We start from the raw sequence: 22,470 nt of genomic DNA on the forward strand, positions 1-22,470 counted from the left end.
CTTATTTTTATGATTTATTGATTGCCACTGTATTTATGCTATCTGGGCTGTCTGTTCAAGACAGTGGGTTAGTTGTTCATGGTTAGTGAGAGAGAAAATGATGTAGTGGTCTTGAGTTCTTAAAACTCGCTGTGGGTGGGAGCCAGTATCACTATCAGGCTGCGAATCCAGTACCTACTTTACCACGACACCACCGAGGCCAGTTAAAACAACATGAATTTCATGATAATAAATACTTCCACAATTGTCACATGACCATACCATATGCCAGTGAACACAAATCATCGGGTATCTTTTGTTTTAGTGGGGGTTGGGAGGGGGGGGGGGGGGGCAGGGATTAAACATCCCTTAATTAGTTTATTTTCTGCTGTTCAATGAATAATGTAATTACTTGTATGTATGCAGTGATGTATTGTTACAGCTTGAATTAATAATTTTAGTGTTATGATATATGGGTGCTCAACTATTTTTGCACCGCATGTAAAATGTTAACATTGCGATTACATTTACCGTGTTTGTAATAATTAAAGGTAAAAAACAATGAAAAAGAAGAGCACAAGTCTGTTTGTTGACAGTATTTATAAAATCCATACAGCATACAACTGGACAAAAGATGATTTCGGCTTATACACGAGGCCGATGATTTTATACTTGACATTTAGGGACAAACTAAAAGGTTGACTTATACAAGGAGTCGGCTAATACACGGCAATATACGGTATATGTACTCTTTGTCTCTGTCTCTGTATTGTATGTACAATCATTGACTGTTTATTTTCAGGTGTTCCCTGTACAATAACCCCCAGGCCAAGGAGTACGTTGATGCACTGTTGACACATGCTGTGAACCCTATATGCATGCTATTTCAAATCACGGGACACAACCGTGCTCGCCAGAGAGACAAGTGGGCGCATGTGCTGGAGGATTTTGCAAGTCTTCAGGAGGAGGTAATCTTATATAGAATATCTGGTTATTAGTCCTGTCCAGCCGGAGGAGACTATAGGTTTCATCTCGGTCCTTCTCTCTGTCTGTCTGTCCTTTTGTCCCACATTTAGTTTTCCGGAAGTTTATTTTCGAATGCCTTGAGATATTGTGCTGAAATGTTGTGTACAGCTTTATCATGTACTGTTACAAAACAACTTTGACTTTTATGTTGATTTGCCCATTTTTTACACAGTTATGGCCGTTGAACTTAGGAGATATGAACATTTGTTTTCCAGACTTTTATATTAGAAGACCTTGAAATATTAACCTGAAATTTTGTGTATAGCTTTATCATATACTGTTAAAGATAAAGTTTGACTTTCATGTTGATTTACCAATTTTTGACGGAGTTATGGCCCTTGAACTTAGGCAATGTGAAAAACAAATTTCTTTTTCAGAAGGCCTTGAGATACTGAACTGAAATTTTGTATATAACTTTATCATGTAGTGTTACAGATCAAGTTAGACTTTCATGGCAATTTACCCAATTTTGAGAGAGTTATGACCCTTGAATGTAAGTGATATGAACATTTGTTTTTTAGACTTGTTTTGCAATGCCTGAAGATATTGAGGTCATTTCTTTTACAGGGTATATAGCTTAATCATGTACTGTTACTAATCAAGTTTAACTTGAATGGTGATTTACCCAGTTTTTACATAGGGTTGGCCCTTGAATTTAGGAGATAAGAAAAATGGTTAGTGTATTGCTTTAGCAGTACTCATAAAATACTTGTTACAGTTTGATATTGTGGTTATTTGGCGAGGTTTAGATGATGGTGTAACAGGCGAGCTTCAGCGAGCCTGTTACATCGTTATTGAACCGAGCCAAATAACTACAACATCAAAACATAGTAACCTGATATATTTTTTAACATGCAATCCCTTTCTAATTATATTTTTGTAATATGTTTCAGTCAAGAGTGGTATAGAAACTGTTAGTATTATTATGTAGAAACTAGCATTTTGGAAATGGCATAGCCAGCTAAAAAGTTATGTGTTTTCAAATTTCAAATAAACTACTTCGATTATATTTCACAGTCCGTTGTGTCACATCATTACAATTTTTGTGCCTTGTTCTGTGAAAATAAACGCAAGTCTATGTGTGACCTGAAGAAAATCGACATCACTGGCTGCAAGTGACTGTGGCATTAGATGCTGTTCCAATGAGAAGCTACTTGATTTTTTGTTTCAAAATTTTTAATTCAAAATGATGACTAGTTCCAAATGGGAGCGAATAATGGAGAATTGAAAAATAAGAGGCAATTTGATATTATGGGAAGTGTGAATGCTATATTTATTTATGCATTTCAACAATTATTGTTGTAAATGGATGTTTGAAAAATGAGGAAATGACCTACCTGAAAATTGAGCAAACATCTGCCTTGCGCACAACTCACTTCCCAGCGACCTGATATCAGGCAGTGACATAATAACTCTTTGAATTATTGTATAGGGGTTTTCGGGTTACCGGAAACATGGTTGTATGATCAAAATAGATTATCATGATGATTGCCTGCCACAGAGAAAAAAACGTTCGGTATGCTAGTCATCTTGCTTGATAACAGTTGAAAAGTTGATCCATAAAATAAACCATCAGTGCATTTCTGTCAATAAATGTTGGTAATTTTTCACACACACACACAAAAAAAGAAATTTAATAACACATTGCACGCTACATCTACATGTATTTGGTTTGTGAAATATGGTTATTCCTACACAGGCTACTTCTACCTAAAAACCAGCCAGGTATCTTTTATATGTTGTTTCCCATAGCTAGGACAGTACATACCACATCCTTTGTATACTAGTTGCGGGGCACTGACTGGAATGAAGAAAAACCAAAGTATGCCCCATCACACCTCTGACAAGTGTTCTTCCACTGAGCTAAAAATGTACATCTTGCCGTCTTTGGTTTTCAATGACTAAAACTACTCATAAAACATTACTATTGCATTAAAATTAATTTGTTCCAGTAAGCACAAGACTCATTTTGTTACTGATGACTTGAGGTTAAGACTAAGAGTATAACTTGGACAAATCTGGTAGAATCAACTCCATAACTACTTAGGATTTTGCTGACCATGGTTTTATATTTATGTCAAAATGCCAGTGTAAAGGCAGTATTATTTCGACAGTTATTAAGTGTTGGAAACATTAAAGCACTTGCTGTTGAGTGAAAATGAAAATAATATTGTTTTGCAGTTCAGGGGTTCTAGAAAACATTAGATAGCCTGATGTCCAACACCAGCTCCAAGTTGAGCCAACTAACTATTGGTTCCCGTCATGGCCATTTGGTGTACTGCGAAGCACATAAATCAGTCAAGCGTATGTTTTTCTGCACAGGCTGGCTGAACGTAGTCCAGTTGTTTTTGAACTTGGGCCACCAAATAATTATTTTTTGTGAGCCCGATGGCAAAGTGTGAAGAAAGTAATCCAACACTATGATTGTACGAAAATAAAAGAAGCATATTATTTACAAGTCATGTTTTTCTAGACAAACCATAAAGTATGCCAAATCGGCCTATCTGTTTTATAAAATGATAAACAAACTGATCTGATATGTCAATGATATCAGGATGACAAATTGTACATTAAAAAGTTAGTTATTTTTATTTACTGGTTTTTATTTTATCAATATTATAGTGAAAATTGGGCAAAATAACTTTTAAGCATGGCAAGTGAATTTAAAAGAAATTCTAGAACCCCTGCAGTTGACATAATTAAAACCAGTGAAATAACATTGACCTGATATTATTTTACAGTTATTTTCATTAAAACCTGTGAAAATAACATTGATCTGATACTGTTCAGCAGTTGTTTTCATTAAAACCAGTGAAATAACATTGACCTGATATTATTTTACAGTTATTTTCATTAAAACCTGTGAAAATAACATTGATCTGATACTGTTCAGCAGTTGTTTTCATTAAAACCAGTGAAATAACATTGACCTGATATTATTTTACAGTTATTTTCATTAAAACCTGTGAAAATAACATTGATCTGATACTGTTCAGCAGTTGTTTTCATTAAAACCAGTGAAATAACATTGACCTGATATTGTTTTACAGTTTTTAACATTATTACTATTACAGAAAAATGTGATTAAATTAGCTCCACCGGTTAATAACTTACCTGTGGACCTAACAGGCTCCCTTTGGAGCTCATGTCCAGTTGACCAGTCAGAACCTTACTTTCAGAATCATGCCAGTGATTCGAAAAGATGTTGAAAACATTCAGAATTATGCCGAGGGTGTACAAAATGCTTTGAGTGAATTATGAAATATGCCGAAAACTAATTTCAATAAAAAAAACTTTCATTTCAAGACAGAGAAAAACCTGTGATAGTATAGACATAAACTATATTTATTCTAGTACACAATCCAGAGTTTATTACTTATCCCCCCCTCCCTCCCTTTGTTTTTTAATGTTGAAATAGGCCAATGTCTTCGCCTATTGCTTTACAACAATCTAATTGAATTGGAGCAGCTATTTTAACCATGGCCTTAACAGCCAATGACTGCGTATACAGGGCATAAAATTTGGCACGAATGATTTTGTCGTTCGTCTGTTGGTTATGCAAAATCAATATCAACATAAACGATGGATCGTTCGTGCAAAAGCTGTAATCGTTCGTCAGAAAATCTTTAACGAAATTTATCTCTGTTTTTGGAAGAAAATAAACCTACATTTTCGGTGTGCGAAAGATACAATGTATCCGTGTACTTTCATTATAAAATGCTACCTGCGTTAACACGCCACTAACATATTTACAATTTGCGGTAGTGTTCTGAAATTATTAAAGTCCTGATGTCACGATATTAGACGCTTGAAGCACGTCACAGAACCTTTATGGGTAGTTTCTTAAAATATTATATTATATTTAATGACACTGATGAAAACAAAGTATGTTAAACAAATTATAGACGGGTGTCATGAAAATATATCTCACCACTATTTCAAGTCAATCGGAATACGGATTATGGATTCTTCGCGGAGTTCAACAGTTGTGTAGGTTCTTTTGGACTGAATCATGTCTATTAATAGCAAACACGATGTTATTCTAGCGACTGTACCTACATGTAGTGTCGGAAAAATTGATCGCTAATATTAACTTTGTGACTCAAAGCATACCCGAACATAGCCTCATCTGCCTCACGCGAAGGTACCTGTGCAGCTACCGTTAGATTGATTTAGTTTAAATCCCATTTTGCCTATCACAAGAGCATGTACCATTGTATTACGAACATGCACTGCAGTGAGTGAGATCTCGTGCCACCGTCGCAGGAAAATGTTCTCGTTACTATGAATAGCATTTTACAGAATTTCTAATTTCTAACGAATCGAAACTGACGTTGAATTTTGGCTAAATTATATCGAGGTTTTAAAATGTTTGACAAATACCATCAACAGATAAATATTATACTTGTATATCAATTGAAATTGATTAAATATGTTTTTTTAATAATTAAAATCTCCAAAAGAGGTCAAAAAAGATTGACATGGGTCGATTTTCGTGGGTCAGTCGGGCTAGGACAAACAAACCTAATTTTTATTTTCGCCTGGTAGCTTTTAAGTTAGTCCTAGCACACAAAAAGAATATTTTCGTATTTATGATAGGAGAAAAGCTACGAAAATAGCTTGTTTGAATATCGTTGCTCATTAACCTTTTCATGTGTACATTTTATTTGAATTACTGAAGAAAATCGTTCGTGTAAACATTAAAACCACATGAACGACATATTGGTTATCTAAAACTTAAAAAAGTTATGCCCTGGTATATAAATTTAATTCACAGTGGTTAAAGGTAGGGTCAACTCAAACAAGAGCCTTATGTGTTGGAAAGATGTATACCCGGACCACCAACACATACTGACACTTTAGCAAATGAAAAACGCGTAATTTTAGAGTTAATAAAAAAACATGATTATTCCTGCTAACTGGGGGCAGCCATTTTGTTTCGTTTTTATGACGTCCGGTGGGATAGCTTAGGGCGAAGTGACGTCAGCTCTTGACCATCTTCTGTATGTACAGTGTAAACAAAAGCAGTAATTTTAGACAAGGCGCTTCTCTTTGATCAACCTGACTTGTAAAACAGCATAAATGACGTAATAATATAAATATTATAATAAACTATTTAACTAAATATATTTCAAGTTGCATTAACGGAACAAAATGGGGTTATAGTATTTTTCTCTGTTAAATAATCCAAAGGAAAAATGTACACTATTAGGCCTATTGACATGCTAAGTTGGAGCAAAAACGACAACCCACGATACCCAAGTGATAATTTTCTTTTCTTTGGGACTACGTAATTGGTCAGTTCTGTGGTCTACTTAATCAATAATTTTGCAGAACTATTTACAGTAATAAACCATGTCCATTACAATTTTAGGGGCGACAGGTATTATTCCACAATACCGGTATGTATTTTTGTGTCTAGACAGCGTCAATTAATTGGCTCGTCTGGTTACCAATCAAATACACACCTGCCAATCAGGAATCACAGGTAGAAGCAACTAACAGCATAGACCGATTAACTAAGAAAACACTCCGTGTATCATTTCAGTACGTAGGTTAATGCATGGGTAAAACATTGTTAATTGTTTCAACTTGTTGTGTAGCCACTTTGACAATGGTATTTTATTTTGTATTGAAAAATAATATATATAGTGCTGGATATACTTATTGCTGGCTTACTGGGATGTGTATTATTACAGAACATTGCAGTGTATGACTATTTACTAGTATCCCGCAAAAAACAGGTAGATTGTGTTTCTCTAGTTCTAAGGCTCATTCCTGACGTTACGCGTTAAGTATTACGTAACCACCAGCTCGCCATATATAATAGCCGTCACATTTAACTGTTTTATTAATTAACTATACGATTATACGTGTTGATATTAAGCAATAATGTGCATTATATATCGTTGAATATGCATACCAGGCCAAATGCCTTAATTGTCCTCTCCTTTAAGATTATTATTTAATCCTGTTGCCACGGAAATGAATGAACGTTCGGCCATACAGTGTCAAAATAACTACATTAATTATGTTAAACACTAAATTAAAATGTACTAACGCCTCAAACTTTCTTTTCATACAGTAAGAAACCCAACAACCCAACATAAAATAAATAATATGGTGGTATATTTAGGACACACACATTTTTTTCTTACTTTTAAAGATATTGAACTTCGACTTATAAATACCGGCCTCGGTGGTGTCGTGGTTAGGCCATCGGTCTACAGGCTGGTAGGTACTGGGTTCAGATCCCAGTCGAGGCATGGGATTTTTAATCCAGATACCGACTCCAAACCCTGAGTGAGTGCTCCGCAAGGCCCAATGGGTAGGTGTAAACTACTTGCACTGACCAGTGATCCATAACTGGTTCAACAAAGGCCATGGTTTGTGCTGTCCTGCCTGTGGGAAGCGCAAATAAAAGATCCCTTGCTGCTAATCGGAAGAGTAGCCCATGTAGTGGTGACAGCGGGTTTCCTCTCAAAATCTGTGTGGTCCTTTACCATATGTCTGACGCCATATAACCGTAAATAAAATGTGTTGAGTGCATTGTTAAATAAAACATTTCTTTTTTTCTTTCTTTCGACTTATACATGTATCTCAAAATCTGGACTTGTTTTGTCGAGTGCATTAACTTATTATCATAAAATGTCGACATATTATCTCAAGATTTTGACGTACAATGTCAAGCTCTCGACCTGTTATGACTATATGTCACTGAAGGTATATTGTATGTACACATTGACAAGAGATACGTACATGTAAATAACACTGACGTGATGTTGTTTTACAGTTGTTTAACATTATAACTATCACAGCACCAGCTGTTGACTGTAAATAACACTGACATGATGTTGTTTTACAGTAGTTTAACATTATAACTATCACAACACCAGCTGTTGACTGTACAGGTAAATAACACTGACATGATGATGTTTTACAGTTGTTTAGCTGTTGTTTAACATTATAACTATCACAACACCAGCTGTTGACTGTAAATAGCACTGACGTTATGATGTTTTACAGTTGTTTAACATTATAACTGTCACAGCACCATCTGTTGACTGTAAATAATACTAACGTGATGTTGTTTTACAGTTGTTTAACATTATAACTATCACAGCACCATCTGTTGACTGTAAATAATACTAATGTGATGCTTTCCCAGGCGGACAAGGTGGACTCGTACCTGCACAGTCTGCTGATCAAAGTGGAGCCTAACCGCAGCCACCTGGCGTGCTTTGGTACGTGGGTTCTCTACCACAGCCTGCAGGTGATGATCAACTACGTCCTGTCGGGCTTCGAGCTGGAGCTGTATGCACTCTACGAGTACCACTATGTGTACTGGTGAGTAGGGACGTCTGGTAGCACTAGTTTTGCTAAATATTTTGATTTAATAGATAAATTTATCACCTACTTGTGATGAACGCTTTCCTATTACATCACAAAGCATGGTTCAACAGATCCACTAGCCTTCGGTCCCAGCTAGTATACATGTATGTTTGGTCTGGACTATTGGAAATTATCAGTGGTATTACTATTATACACAGAGCATTTAGCGCAAGCTTCTGTGAAGGCTAGTGACTTTCTCAAAAATTTGTCGGACACTGTTACAAAGCTTCATATAAGGGCTAACGCGATTGGCCATCACATTGATTTAACGTAATTTTCACTGGGACTGCTATTTCATGCATAACATTCCAGCACCTGTACCTATTTTACAGTACCAATACTATTACATCCATTTGAATTATACAATACTTGACTTGCAATGAATTGTTAAATTATAACAACTCGCTTTCGCTTGTTAGATGCATTATTTCAGTGGTATCAAACGGCTACTCATTTGGTATCCCCTAAGTAGATTATTGAAGAAAAGTTGCAATGTGTTTAAAACTACATGTAAGTTACTAATATTATTGTAAGTGGTTTTGTCATATATTTTGTGCTTTAGCAGTTTAGTTTGAAGTTCTGATTTTGTAGTAGTCTAAAATTTATTATCATATACATGTATATTGATTTTGTTTAACTTGATCCTTTTGCAGGTATTTATATGAATTGTTGTATGCGTGGCTGGTTTCCACATTGCACAGGGCAGAAAATTTTCTTCTTGAACACGAGACCATGTTAGGTAGGCTTCCCTCCTTTTGTAATTACTGTTAAAATATTTATTTAGTCATTTATATTGACATATAATAGTTAAAAAACTTTTAACAAACAGAGAAACTTTATAACCATTTAAAGGAAAGGAATGTTTGTTCAACACTTCAGCTTGTTTTAAACTACGACTATTTGGTGTCTAACGTATGGTTATTTAGACATTTGATTGATAGATGGAGAGGAAACAGGCTATTCCTAACTATAAAGCAGCAAGGGATCTTTTATATGAAGTTTCCGATACACAGGACCATACACATGTACATATGGCCTTTGATGTTCCAGTGGGGTGTGATTTAGCTGTTGGTTGAGTGTTCGCTTGAGTTAAAGTGTGTTTTGTTTAACAACACCTCTAGAGCACATTGATTTATTACCCGCTACATTTTTCCATTAGTAGCAAGGAATCTTTTATATGCACCATCCCACAGACAGGATAGCACATACCACAGCCTTTGATATACCAGTTATGGTGTACTGCCTGGAACGAGAAATAGCCCGATGGTTCCACTGACGGGGATCGATCCCAGACAGACCGTGCATCAAGTGAGCACTTTACCACTGGGCTGTGTCCCATCCCTGTGTTCGCCTGAGGTGCTTGCATCACTGGATTGAACCACCTCAGCGGACCCATTCGACTACAGGGGCGTGCACAGGAAAGTTTGCTGGGGGGGGTCGAGGTGTCTGGCGAAGCCTGACACTGCGGGCGCCGCAGGCGCGAAGCCCGTGGCAGGGGGTCTGGAGGGCCCTCCCCCTGAAAAGTTTGAAAAATTGACCCCTTCTAGGGCTATTCTGAGGTGTTTTCTGCTGGCTAGCCGAGCTGCTTTCTGACCACATTTTTTTGGAAAGAAATTACATTAAAAATTGGGATATGAATTTTTTTTTTCGCCTTGAGCGGGGGGGGGGGGGGGGGGGTGTTTCGACCCCCAAAACCCTCCCCCCTGCGCACGCGCCTGAACTAACTAGGTTTTAGGGTTTGAATTACACTGTTAGGGGTCACTGCAATTATTGCCTCAGATGGGCATTGGATCAGGAGGGCATCACAGCAATTTTGAGGACACACTTGGGGCACAGCAGCAGATTAAGTAAATCTTTATGGGACATGAAGGCAGAAACAAAAATTATTAATAAAAATAAATAAATTAATAGTAAAATAAAACTGACTGAAACAAATATGCTGGAACTGAAAAATATTTTCCTTGAGCTAAATGGATTACTGTATTCAGATAATTATTGTGTCATGTTGTATTATTGATGTTTCTTGGATATAAGCCTTCAGGGTACAATTACATAAATTTATTAATAATGTACACATTGTTGGTTATTAAATTATGTAGAATGTGTTCACTGTACATAATAATTAAAACATTCGCTTGTTGTTAGCCGTTTCAATGTTTACAATTTGTTTGTGATTTCACTAACAAAAAACCCTGAATCACATGGAAATTAGAATTATAACCTGTTTGAAAGAGTGCCTATAACAAATTTACAACTTTTAATAAGTGAAATGACAATTTTTTTAGAAATAATAAAAACGTTCATACATGTAAATAATGAGATTTTCAGCAGTTGGTTTAACAGCATGCAGGCAATGGACACAAAGCATGAATTTTCATGTCCTATTAATACAGTAGTTAAAATTAGATAAAAAGTGAATCACCAGATCACAAAACATGTTTTATAATATTAATAATAATGTTAACAACAATAGTGTAATGCTCTTTTGTTTGTCTTTTAAAATGAAAATCACGTACTTAGTGTTGTCGAAGTTGAAGTTTCTGGTTTGGTTTTTCAGATCAACAAATGAAGAGTAGAAACAATAAAAAGAATCACCGGAGGAAAAAGCGTTCAAAGATTGTCAGCAAGGAAATCGTCATTGCTCAGACCCAGCAGCAGATGTTTGGTGGATACTACAAGGTTAAACTTTGGTTTCTGTTTAACCACACCATTAGAGCACACTGATTAATTAATCATCATCTATTGGATGTCAAACATTTGGTAATGCTAACACAGTCGACAGACGAAACCTGCCACATTCTTCCATTAGCGGCAAAAGATCTTTTATATGCACTTTTCAAGACCGACAACAGAACATATCATGACCTTTAATATACCAGTAGAAACAGTGTCTTTTCATCTGTCAGAGTGGGATGACATTCAGTGATAGAATGCTTGTCTTCGGTACCATTGGTCATAGGACCAATCCCCTATGATGAACTTGGATGGATATTATAAGTTGTAGAAGCATCATGAGGGGTTTATGGATTTTTATACCCTCTGTATGCTCATGTACCCTGAGCCGAAGGCATTCATGTACAGAGAGTATAAAAATCCATAAAACACTAGTGATACTTCTACAACGAATTTATCTTGCCGACATGCTTAATTACAAGATATTCTTCAAACACATCCAGGTGCATAAATAATGTTAAAAAAAAACAATTTCAATAGCAAAGTCATGTACCCAGTTTAGTGTTATTGTAAGGGAGATGTAAAGTGACGTCATTGGAATATTAATGCCATTCAAATTCAAAATTAGCTGTATTATTACAATGCTTCGCCACATCAAAATGCTCGCTTTTCTTCAATTTCAGTTTCCAAGTGGTTGGCAAATCATCCAGTAGTTACAGTTGGGGTATAAGAGATTTGACTCCACCCACGCAGGGTATAAGAGTTTTGTCCAAGGCTAAATAACCAATGAAATTAGAGTATTTTATATGAAAGCGAGATCAAAAAGTCTGTTGCTGTTTTAACTATAGATGGACTACAATTAGATTAATCCATTATTAGTCTTACAGCGTATTATGGTACTAGTGTATGACAGTGAATGATAGTCCAGAATCTGTCAGTACTTTAAAATGTGCATCTGACAAAAATAACAAAATGCTAAACTTTATAGTCCTTCCCACAGGGAACGTCTTTTTTTGACAAGTTATTTATTTCTGAGTCATTTGATTTCTAAATTGCACACAAAAATAGTTGTTGATTTAAAAATAAAAAAAAATTGGTGTGGGTAGGTGGAGTTTGCGTTATTTCCAAAACCCTGTTACTCTTTTTTTTTAACATAAAATCAAATTGAAATTATTTTGAAACAAAAACATTTTTGTAGGACTAAACAGCATTCGCTGTAGGCCTATTGTCAATCTAATTAAAATTAGCTCCACTAGTACATGTGGATCTAACAACAGCCCATTGGAGCTCATGTCCAGTTGACCTTTCATTCGACCAATCAAAACCTTACTTGCAAAATCATGCCAGTGATTTGAAAAAAATTTGAAAACGTTCGGGATTATGCCGAGGGTATACGAAATAATTCGAGTGAATTACGAAGTATACCGGAAACTAATTGCAATATAAAATTTTATATAAAATTTGTTTCAAGACGAACAAAAAAACGTGATGGTATAGCCATAAAATCTGTTCGCCTATTGCATAAATAGTCTCGCCCAATATTTTTAGAATTTGTATGCTCCCGAATAACGCTTTAAAAGGCGAAGTGTAATTGATCGATATTTAAATTGTTATTTAGAGATGAAATGTCACCTGGACATGGGAGTCCACGTAATGCTGTTAGATCTACTGGTAGACCCAGTAGAGCTAATTTTAATCAGATTGGCCTATTGTTTTTGATAGATGTGTTGGTAATTGACAAAGTAACAATACAGCAATGATTAATCTTACTTACAGATATACATGTACTTTGCCAGTTTTCTAGCACAGGGTGTTTTATTATTTCTGCAGAATTGCCGGCATTCATTTAGAGTTACTTTCTTGCTTTAACAGCTGCCGCCATTTTAGTTGACAGTACAGCATTGATTAATCTTACTTACAGATATACTTCACCAGTTTTTTAGCACATGGTATTTTATTATTTCTGCCGCCATTTTAGTTGATGTATTTACAAGGACTGATCAAAGAAGCGATAAGCAAAAGGGTTATAAATATAATTTATGAATTTTGACCATCAATAGAAATAACTGAACAATACAATGACAAGAAATGTGTTCAGATTTGATATCAGCGATGAATTAGGAAATTTGTGACAGCGCTAGTTAGTAATTCAGCGTTGCTTCAAAGAATCATTTGTGATTAACGCAAACTTTTAAGCAACCTAGATAGCAAAATATATTATGGTTTGAATGTTAACCCATTTTAGTTGCACTAGCTGTTGTTAATTTTAAAAAAGTACTGACCTTACACGTGGGACAGACCAGAATATAATATTAACATCGTACGTGTAAATATCATATTTTTCAAATATTACATAATTGCTACACGGCAGTCAGCCAATGTAATAAAAATATTGTCAGATTCCTTGTGTAAAATTTTTAAGGAGAAAAAAACATTGACATGATTTAGGCTGTGTACTGTCTACATTAATTTAGTATTTGTTTTAAATTATCGTCAACTGAAATGTTTTACGAATCATGTTGAAACATTCCGTAAATGTTTGTTTGTCATATTATTTTGTTTGTTTATATACTAATAGACCACAATACATGGCAAAACACATTTATACTGTTAATGTATTTATGAATAAAGTGATTTGATTTATTAAAAAAACCACCCAATTTTTCTCACCCACAATGCATATGCGAATCTGCCATGTCTTTTCTGGCCAATCCTATTTTAAAAATTCAATACATTTTTCATTCTTGTTTTGGATGGAAATGTATTGAATGTACTTTTTAAAATATATCAACCTGATCCCCATCATAAAATTAGGCAAAAATAAGAGGAACGTCTTGTTTATTAACGAGTATTTGTGGCCAGCTGTCCAGTATTTATATCCATTATTCCCAATAACAGTGTTTTCTGACCAGAATGTTTTTTCAAAAACAACCTCTGATTCATATCCCAATATTTGGCGATTTTCGTTGTTGGTAAAACGATCAAATTTATTATCAAATTAGCTGTCACAATCGGCTATCAATCCCTGAAAATGACCGCAACGTGCCACCATTGTTGTCAAGCAGAAATACTTGTCGAAAACCACTTTTTCAACCAAAAAATCTAAACATACAGGAAGCTGAGTTGTTTTCCATTTCCTGTTATCTAATTTTTTTCAGTGAGTATCGTGTGCAAAACGGCGGTAAATATGAATTGAGGAATGCACTATATGCAGTATACAGCATGTCGACTGGCGTGATGTCGGGCGAGACATCTCGCCTGCAGTAGTTAGAAGGTTTAAATATGTTGAGGTGTCATTAAACGAGCATTCCTTTCTTTTGTTATTTCAGGCTGTGCTCGGCTTTCAGCTGGATGGGAAAATAAAGCAGACAGACTTCGAGTTTGACAGTGAAGAAGTGCGGTACTGCCATCGGTTTGCCCCCTTCACTAACGTGGTCACTCCACCCATGGTTCACTACAGTCAGTACAAAGTGAGAGTATTTCAAGTTTCTTGTTAAGATCGTATCAAAATGTAGCTGCTTAGGATAGGTAGCTGCTTAAAACATTAATGCTATATCAGACTTTGCTGTTTACGGTGAGCTAACTCTCTAAACCCCCTGAGAGAGCAATTTTAGCTCCCCTTAGCATCTGAATTTATATAGTATCAATATGATATCATAAATAGGTGCCCATAATCTAAGTTAGGCGAGCAGTTATCACACTGTCAGTTGTTTTTATGGCGAGGTCAATATATTAAATGACTTGAGATAACAGGTGACTGATAAATAATAATGCTACACAGTGACACCTGTGTAAACCAGATCATATCACAGAACTTCTAGATTATGGTAGCCCCACTCTAATGGCTAGTGATATTCAGTGTTGGGCTAGTAAATAATTACTATTGCCTTGCCCGATGGCTAGTGAACTTTTCTTTGTTAAATGATGCAGTTAAGTCTGTTTTGTAAATATGAATATCCTGCCCCCCAATATTAGTGTTTTTAAGCTCTATCTCCCTCTTTAGGTGACATATCGGATTATTACTATTATTTAGCAAAATTGTATTAAATTAAAGTAAAGTAGAGCATCTGATTTAGACCAGATCAGGTCATATTTAAACCAAATTAAGATTCAGGACCATAAAACTGGGCTGATTTAGATAGATTACACTTAGTGTATCAATTTATGTGACCAGTTTGGGGCAGGCTGTAGCTCGGAGGTGGAACTCACCTACGGCATGATGGGTCGTAGGATCAATGTCCCTCGGTCGACTCGGGGGTGGGGGATTCCCGTACCAACCAGTGCTCCCTGACTGATACATTAAAGACGGTGGAAAACTGCATATAAAAGATCACTTGCCCCTACGTGACACACCAAAATGGGCTCAGGTATTGTTAGGACAAATATTTGCTTTCCTTTCCTTTCACGACCAGCTTGTTGTGTATTTTAGGAAATGTCTGATTTACAGCGTTACGAGTGTGAGCCGACGGCTAAAGATATGTACAGTGCAGCATGCAAGTGTTTCTACCAGGCCAAGCAGCTGTATGAGAGTTTACCGTACCCAGATGAAGAGGTTTGCCTGTTCTTGATGTTTTTCTTTAGTCAATTGTTTCGGTGTCATGCATGTTACATGCCTGTTGGGTATCAACTGATGTATGCATTTGTTCACATTTGATGTCTTTGTAGATGTAATATTTATATTTATCATATAATATCTTACATTTTCAGTGCAATCAAAGTATGTGATATTTTTCCGATCACATACTTTGAGAATTTGATAACTTTGCAAATTAGATGTAAATTAGTCGAGGTCTTGGCACTAGGTTTATTGACATTTAAGCGAACATACTTGGGTGACACTCCATGATTGACGTATGCATTCATAGTCATCAAATAAAAACATTTCAGTGGCAATTTGACACTGAAAGCTGTCCAGCGTTCAAAAAACAAAAAACGTTAGGCATAACTTTATTTTGATGTAAGGACATCCAAAATGACGTCATTCGAGTTTGACGTCATTTCCATTCAAAAATACACCGCGCCACATATTCTTACGTCATTTGAATATCTAGTAATGGCGGACTCGAATTTGGCCATTGTTGGCCCCTCGCAACACTGTCATGACCCAATGCACAATATATTTACAATATTACATATTACACAATATATTTACAATATTACATATTACACAATATATTTATAATATTACATATTACACAGTTCAATTAATAGTTCCATAATCATTTAAACCAGTGCAATGTAGACTTACTTCTCTGGTAGATCATTGCAATCAGCAATTATAATAATTCATAATTTGGTAGTCATATGAGAACAAACTCAGTTTTTAAATTTCATCTCCTGTATTAGCACAAGTATCCTATAGTTATATTGTTCACAATTATCCTATAGCTATATTGTTTATATTTGAGAATAAGGCTTGATTGTGCTCAAGGCAGTGCCAAACAATAAGAGTGTTGTGTGTGTGAGAAAGGCTGACTGCATAGCAACTGATGAAATTGTAATGTTGTCTTGTCACAGTCGTCTGTTCTCGTATTGTATGGCATTGTCTTTAGTGTTAAACATTGTAAAATTTGAAATTCCAATGGCCAAATGATCACACTGTTTAAGAAACGCACACAGTTTCCAGCTAGTACACACACTGCAATAAGAAACGCACACAGTTTCCAGCTAGTACACACACTGCGATAAGAAACGCACACAGTTTCCAGCTAGTACACACACTGCGATAAGAAACGCACAGTTTCCAGCTAGTACACACACTGCAATAAGAAACGCACACAGTTTCCAGCTAGTACACACACTGCAATAAGAAACGCACTCAGTTTCCAGCTAGTACACACGCTGCCATAAGAAACGCACACAGTTTCCAGCTAGTACACACGCTGCGATAAGAAACGCACACAGTTTCCAGCTAGTACACACGCTGCAATAAGAAATTTCCAGCTAGTACACACGCTGCAATAAGAAACGCACACAGTTTCCAGCTAGTACACACGCTGCAATAAGAAACGCACACAGTTTCCAGCTAGTACACACGCTGCAATAAGAAACGCACACAGTTTCCAGCTAGTACACACGCTGCAATAAGAAATGCACACAGTTTCCAGCTAGTACACACGCTGCAATAAGAAACGCACACAGTTTCCAGCTAGTACACACGCTGCAATAAGAAATGCACACAGTTTCCAGCTAGTACACATGCTGCAATAAGAAACTGAGTGCCTGCAATAAGAAACGCACACAGTTTCCAGCTAGTACACACGCTGCAATAAGAAACGCACATAGTTTCCAGCTAGTACACACGCTGCAATAAGAAACGCACACAGTTTCCAGCTAGTACACGCTGCAATAAGAAACACACACAGTTTCCAGCTAGTACACACGCTGCAATAAGAAACGCACACAGTTTCCAGCTAGTACACAATAAGAAACGCACACAGTTTCCAGCTAGTACACACGCTGCAATAAGAAACGCACACAGTTTCCAGCTAGTACACACGCTGCGATAAGAAACGCACCCAGTTTCCAGCTAGTACACACGCTGCGATAAGAAACGCACACAGTTTCCAGCTAGTACACACGCTGCGATAAGAAACGCGCATAGTTTCCAGCTAGTACACACGCTGCGATAAGAAACGCACTCAGTTTCCAGCTAGTACACACGCTGCGATATGAAACGCACCCAGTTTCCAGCTAGTACACACACTGCGATAAGAAATGCACTCAGTTTCCAGCTAGTACACACACTGCGATAAGAAACGCACACAGTTTCCAGCTAGTACACACACTGCAATAAGAAACGCACGTAGTTTCCAGCTAGTACACACACTGCAATAACAAAACTGCTTTCAAGAAGGGGTGGTGTTGGCTTCCTTCTTGTAGTATTTGTGCTAGTGACCAATGTGTAAGTTTAATATAACAAGTAAATTTGAAATGGAACAAAACTAAAAATCTGTGGCATCAGATTTAGTCAAATGTCTGTATTATAGAGTCTGAGCCTAGTGGCATTCGTTGTTTGACCTGAACAGGGTAAAGCCGATATCTTAAAGCAGTTACTGGTTATTTTATTTAGCGAGCATCCAACAGGAATAGTTGTAAAATCAAGTACCGTCTACTAGCAAGGCTTTGGCAGTATGATATCATACAGTATACATACATTGTGTCACATTGAAAAAGCATTTCTAAACTATTAATTCATAAATAAATAAATAAGTTTTGTGTCTTTATCAAAACACAAAAAGTTATTTGTATATATTGAACTAAAAACGAATGATATAAAAAGTATGAGTCGAGTCGGGCTTGTTTTGTGACCTGCATTTTTGGTCAGTGGCTGAAAATATAGAAATTTATCTGGCCATCATATCTCATCAATATACAGAGATTGCAGAATAAATAGTAATTTGTATTTATTTGTTTCTTTTTCAGATCCAGTCCTTGATTAAAATATCAAAAACCAATTTTGTTGTGATGAAACTGCTAGTAGGTGGGCACAAGAAAGATTCCACTGTAAGTGTTTTGGGGATAGCATTGAAAGGTGTTTTTTTTGGAGGGTTTGTCTTTTTAGGTTTGCTTAGTATTTTTTGTTGTTTTTTCTCATTTTATTTAAAAAGTAATGTGTAGTCAGTCATTACTATTTTATGCTTTAACAAATGATTTTCTTTCTCATATTTATTAGCAAACCAAACCAAATTAAAATCAAACAAGAATTCCAATATTATTGGTCAGATTACAGGGCAAGTGGAGGTGAATATTGATAAGAGTTAATGTAGCATTGCAAAGTGCTTAATTGGGAGAGAGGTTATAAATCATGCCAAAGTTTGTTAAGTAATTATTGAACACCCCTGAGTTATTCATTGTCATCACATTTGAGCCATTTATATTGAACAAGACTTTTAAATTGATATCTTTTAAATTACCTGCAATCAAAATGTACTATTCTCTAATCATTTTATCTTTCTTGAGAGTTGTCTGTATTTCTTTAATTATTTTACTGTAAATTTGTTTTTATTTACACATGTTTTGTTTTGATTTCAGGATCCACCGGAGTTTGACTTTAGCCAGCACAAAGTTTACCCTATTATCAAGCTTGTGTGATACAGTGCTGTGCTAGCCAGTGAGCAGCCTATTAGCCACTGACCGTGGACTAGCCATAGACCCTAGAAACCACTGTGTGAACCGATTTATCCAAGCTCAATGTGTCACATTGCAATCTGGTACCAGCAGTACGTTCTGTTTTGTGAATGTCTGCCAAGCTGATGTGTGATCTCGTTGGTGAATATGTGAGAGGACGAAGTATAAACTAGAAAATAAAACTGTGTACAAGAAGTGTAGATGGTCGTGAAGTTGATAATAAATGGAATCACTTTTCACTGACGTGTGGCGTACCTGGCCTCTTCAACCAATACAAAGGTTGTCTGTGTAATGATGTCCTCTAGTTCAGATTTCCAGGCCTCTGGGAATTGAATATTTACTGAAATCAATTATGGGTTATGATGAAAACATGTTTCTGGTAACCCATTTCCTTTTTTTTCTTCAAAACCTGTCATAACCATGTCAATGAAATCCTAAAGAGTGAATGTAATGAGTAAAAACGAGTATTTAACAAAATGGATGGGAGAAATAAACTGTTGCTTTCACAATTTTCAGAAGCTTGATTGTGTATTAAAATACCAAACTAAGGATGCAGTACAAAAAAACCCACACAATTATTTTGAATCTTTGAAACATAAACATGACAAAGCTATAGAAGTGTCCACAATGCAAATGTCTGTTATTTTTCACATACAGTTATTTGTAAAAAGCATTATCATTATGGGCATTGTTGTGATAGCCACAGCCTGTACCTTGTTATTAACGAAAAGGATTTAGACTTAATAGTGTACCTATGACAACAGCCTAAAAACTAAGTTACGCTTTCCAAACAAAATATAACGGTATGTTGAGTTAGGTTTATGTCATTTCATAAAATGTTAATTTTCATTTTGTGCTGAGAAGAAGACATCTGAAAAATAGTGCATATTGTTTTTAATATATTTTATTACCTGTACATACCATTGTTTTATATATCTTTTTGTTGCAGACAGAGATACTTGTGTTTCTTTGAAACATTTTAAAAAGAAATCTGAATTATTATGTTGAATTTTCTGGTGTTTTTTAACAGGTTTTGTTACAGACGTTTATGTTAACTAATTAGTATTCAGTATTTGAAGTAAGAACAAATCTGAAACTTGATTGCAAGTTACTGTGTTGCCTATTAAAGTAGCATTAAGAGTTACACTAAATACATTATGCCAGTTTTTCTTGACCTACATATTATTTAGCTATTATCAATAAAAGAACACAGCACAAACTTTATAAATTTATTCATGATCAAAAATCGAAATCATCATCCCAGGGAACATTTTTAGTCTATGGTGTCATCGTGTTTGTAATATTTTGTGATGACAGATTATTTCAGTGTTATCTTAAGATGTCGTCACCTGGAGAAGTCAGTAATATATTAATTTGCCTTTGAACTGGGGTTAGGAATTGTGGCCAATGCATAATCTTTGTAATTGGTGTGAGGGGGCAGAGCCCCCATGCTCAACCACTAATGTATGGCACTTATGATAGTTCTGTTTAGAAAACATTTATTGTAAATGTCGACTTTGATAATGTTACTGTCAAACAGTTTCCAGTAGTTGTGATAATCTACATGTAGGCAGTACAAAATAGTGTTGGCTAGTACAACTGTTTTTAGTGCACTATAGGTTTTATCTCCGTCCGTCCTGTTTTGACGGAGTTATGGCCCTTGAACTTAGGAGATTTAAAATTTAGTTTTCTGGACTTCTGTTTTGCAATGCCTGAAGATATTGAAATGACTTTTTGTATATTTCTTTATCATGTACTGTTACAGATCACGTTTATCTTTCATAGTGATTTACCCACATCTCACAGAGGTATGGCTCTTGATTTTAGGAGATACGGAAAAAAATTGAGTTCTGTAGGAGACATGTATTGCTTTAACATAATGCTTTAAACATTATGTTTATTATCATTAACATAAGCGTATGAGACAGGGAGCAAATCATCAAATTCGTGCAAAAATGATAGAGGTATTTGGGTAAAATGTGCTAATCTGATTCCTTTTTACCATGTATTTCCATCATTCTACCCACAAAATTGCACATTACTTGAAACATGCTTATAATATCAATTTTGGCAACTTAAACATGTTTCTGGACATCCTGTTGTTTGTACTAGTTGAAAATATTCATATCTGGGTTTTTTTAAAAAGAAAAAAAGATATGTAGCTCAGAAATTTGGGTCATCGGCTTTAAAGAGGTTGTTTTGTGTGAAACTACTGTCCGTCCATACGATACGTCGATAGGCATCTGGCAGTAGGCATTTACCTCAGTCAGTGTGAGGCTTATTCTGTATGAATACTCTGATAAATCCATTTCTTCGGTTGTGTTTTGTCATCTGTTAATTTTGACGAGCCAGTGCTGAAAATGCTTTGATGATTTCAATATATGGTATGATATCTGTTAAAATGTTTTTGTTGTTGCATTCAGTTGCATTAGAAAAAGGTGTCATTATAAACGTTTTATTTATACTCACCTTTTAGGTTAGAGCTGGAATCTCAAGCTAGTAATAATCTACGAAATCTCAAACAGAAATCATAACCAATGTGTATTCGCTATACTACAATACTCGTTGTTTTAAATGTGGCAGTATTTGAACTTACCATAGTTCAAAAGACACTGTTGCAACACACAGTATGAAATTAACACATGGCTAGTGCTGCATTTTAAACTAGATCCTTCGTTACTTTGCATTTTTCATTTATAATGAAAATAACTTACTAACTAGTGTTCCATTTCAGAATGGTAAATGAGCTAACATCAATAACTATCTGGTTATTAACATTAAGCTGGCATCTATTATTATTAGCTAGTTATTAATGCCTGCAGTAAGGAGTAGAGAAATTGTGCTTGACATTCGTATTGGATTTGTCAGTTCTTGCCGTGTTACATCATTTGAAATGTAATAAAATTGGGAGTACAGTAAAAGAAATAAAGTTTGTTTTGTTTAATAACACCTTGAGATCTCATATATTAATTAATCGCTGGTTATTGGATATCAAATGACATATTGGTAACAGCTGTAACTGAAAGCAAATATTGTTCAAATTGGGGTGGGGGAGGGATGGAATAAAATGCATTTGAAACCATTAAAACTATAAAAAAATTCAGCATTACCATGGCATATTGTAGAAAGACGAAACCTCCCCCCCCAAAAAACAACAACAAAAACCCCCCAACAAAACAACACAAAACGTGTAAAAACAGTTGCTTTTATAGAGAGTTGAGTACAGGCAATGGTGTAAAAACGATGTTTATATTATGCAATGCTGTGTTG

General features: G+C 35.6%; 1 protein-coding gene across 2 annotated transcripts in view; it reads left to right on the forward strand.

Moving 5' to 3' along the window:
* Positions 1-22,121, forward strand: part of LOC121383271 (N-alpha-acetyltransferase 35, NatC auxiliary subunit-like) — a 45,552-nt gene extending 23,431 nt beyond the window's left edge. The window contains exons 13-20 of one of the 2 annotated variants that reach the window (XM_041513190.1): positions 782-947; positions 8,174-8,352; positions 9,051-9,136; positions 10,955-11,076; positions 14,400-14,540; positions 15,500-15,622; positions 18,496-18,576; positions 19,105-22,121. In XM_041513190.1, coding sequence (XP_041369124.1) covers positions 782-947; positions 8,174-8,352; positions 9,051-9,136; positions 10,955-11,076; positions 14,400-14,540; positions 15,500-15,622; positions 18,496-18,576; positions 19,105-19,164 — 958 coding nt within the window. In that variant the 3' untranslated portion in view covers positions 19,165-22,121. The remainder of the gene's footprint in view (positions 1-781; positions 948-8,173; positions 8,353-9,050; positions 9,137-10,954; positions 11,077-14,399; positions 14,541-15,499; positions 15,623-18,495; positions 18,577-19,104) is intronic. The other variant, XM_041513198.1, reaches the window with a different exon arrangement.
* Positions 22,122-22,470: the final 349 nt, after the last annotated feature.

Source organism: Gigantopelta aegis, chromosome 2 (assembly GCF_016097555.1).
Source record: "Gigantopelta aegis isolate Gae_Host chromosome 2, Gae_host_genome, whole genome shotgun sequence".
NCBI lineage: Eukaryota > Metazoa > Mollusca > Gastropoda > Neomphalida > Peltospiridae > Gigantopelta > Gigantopelta aegis.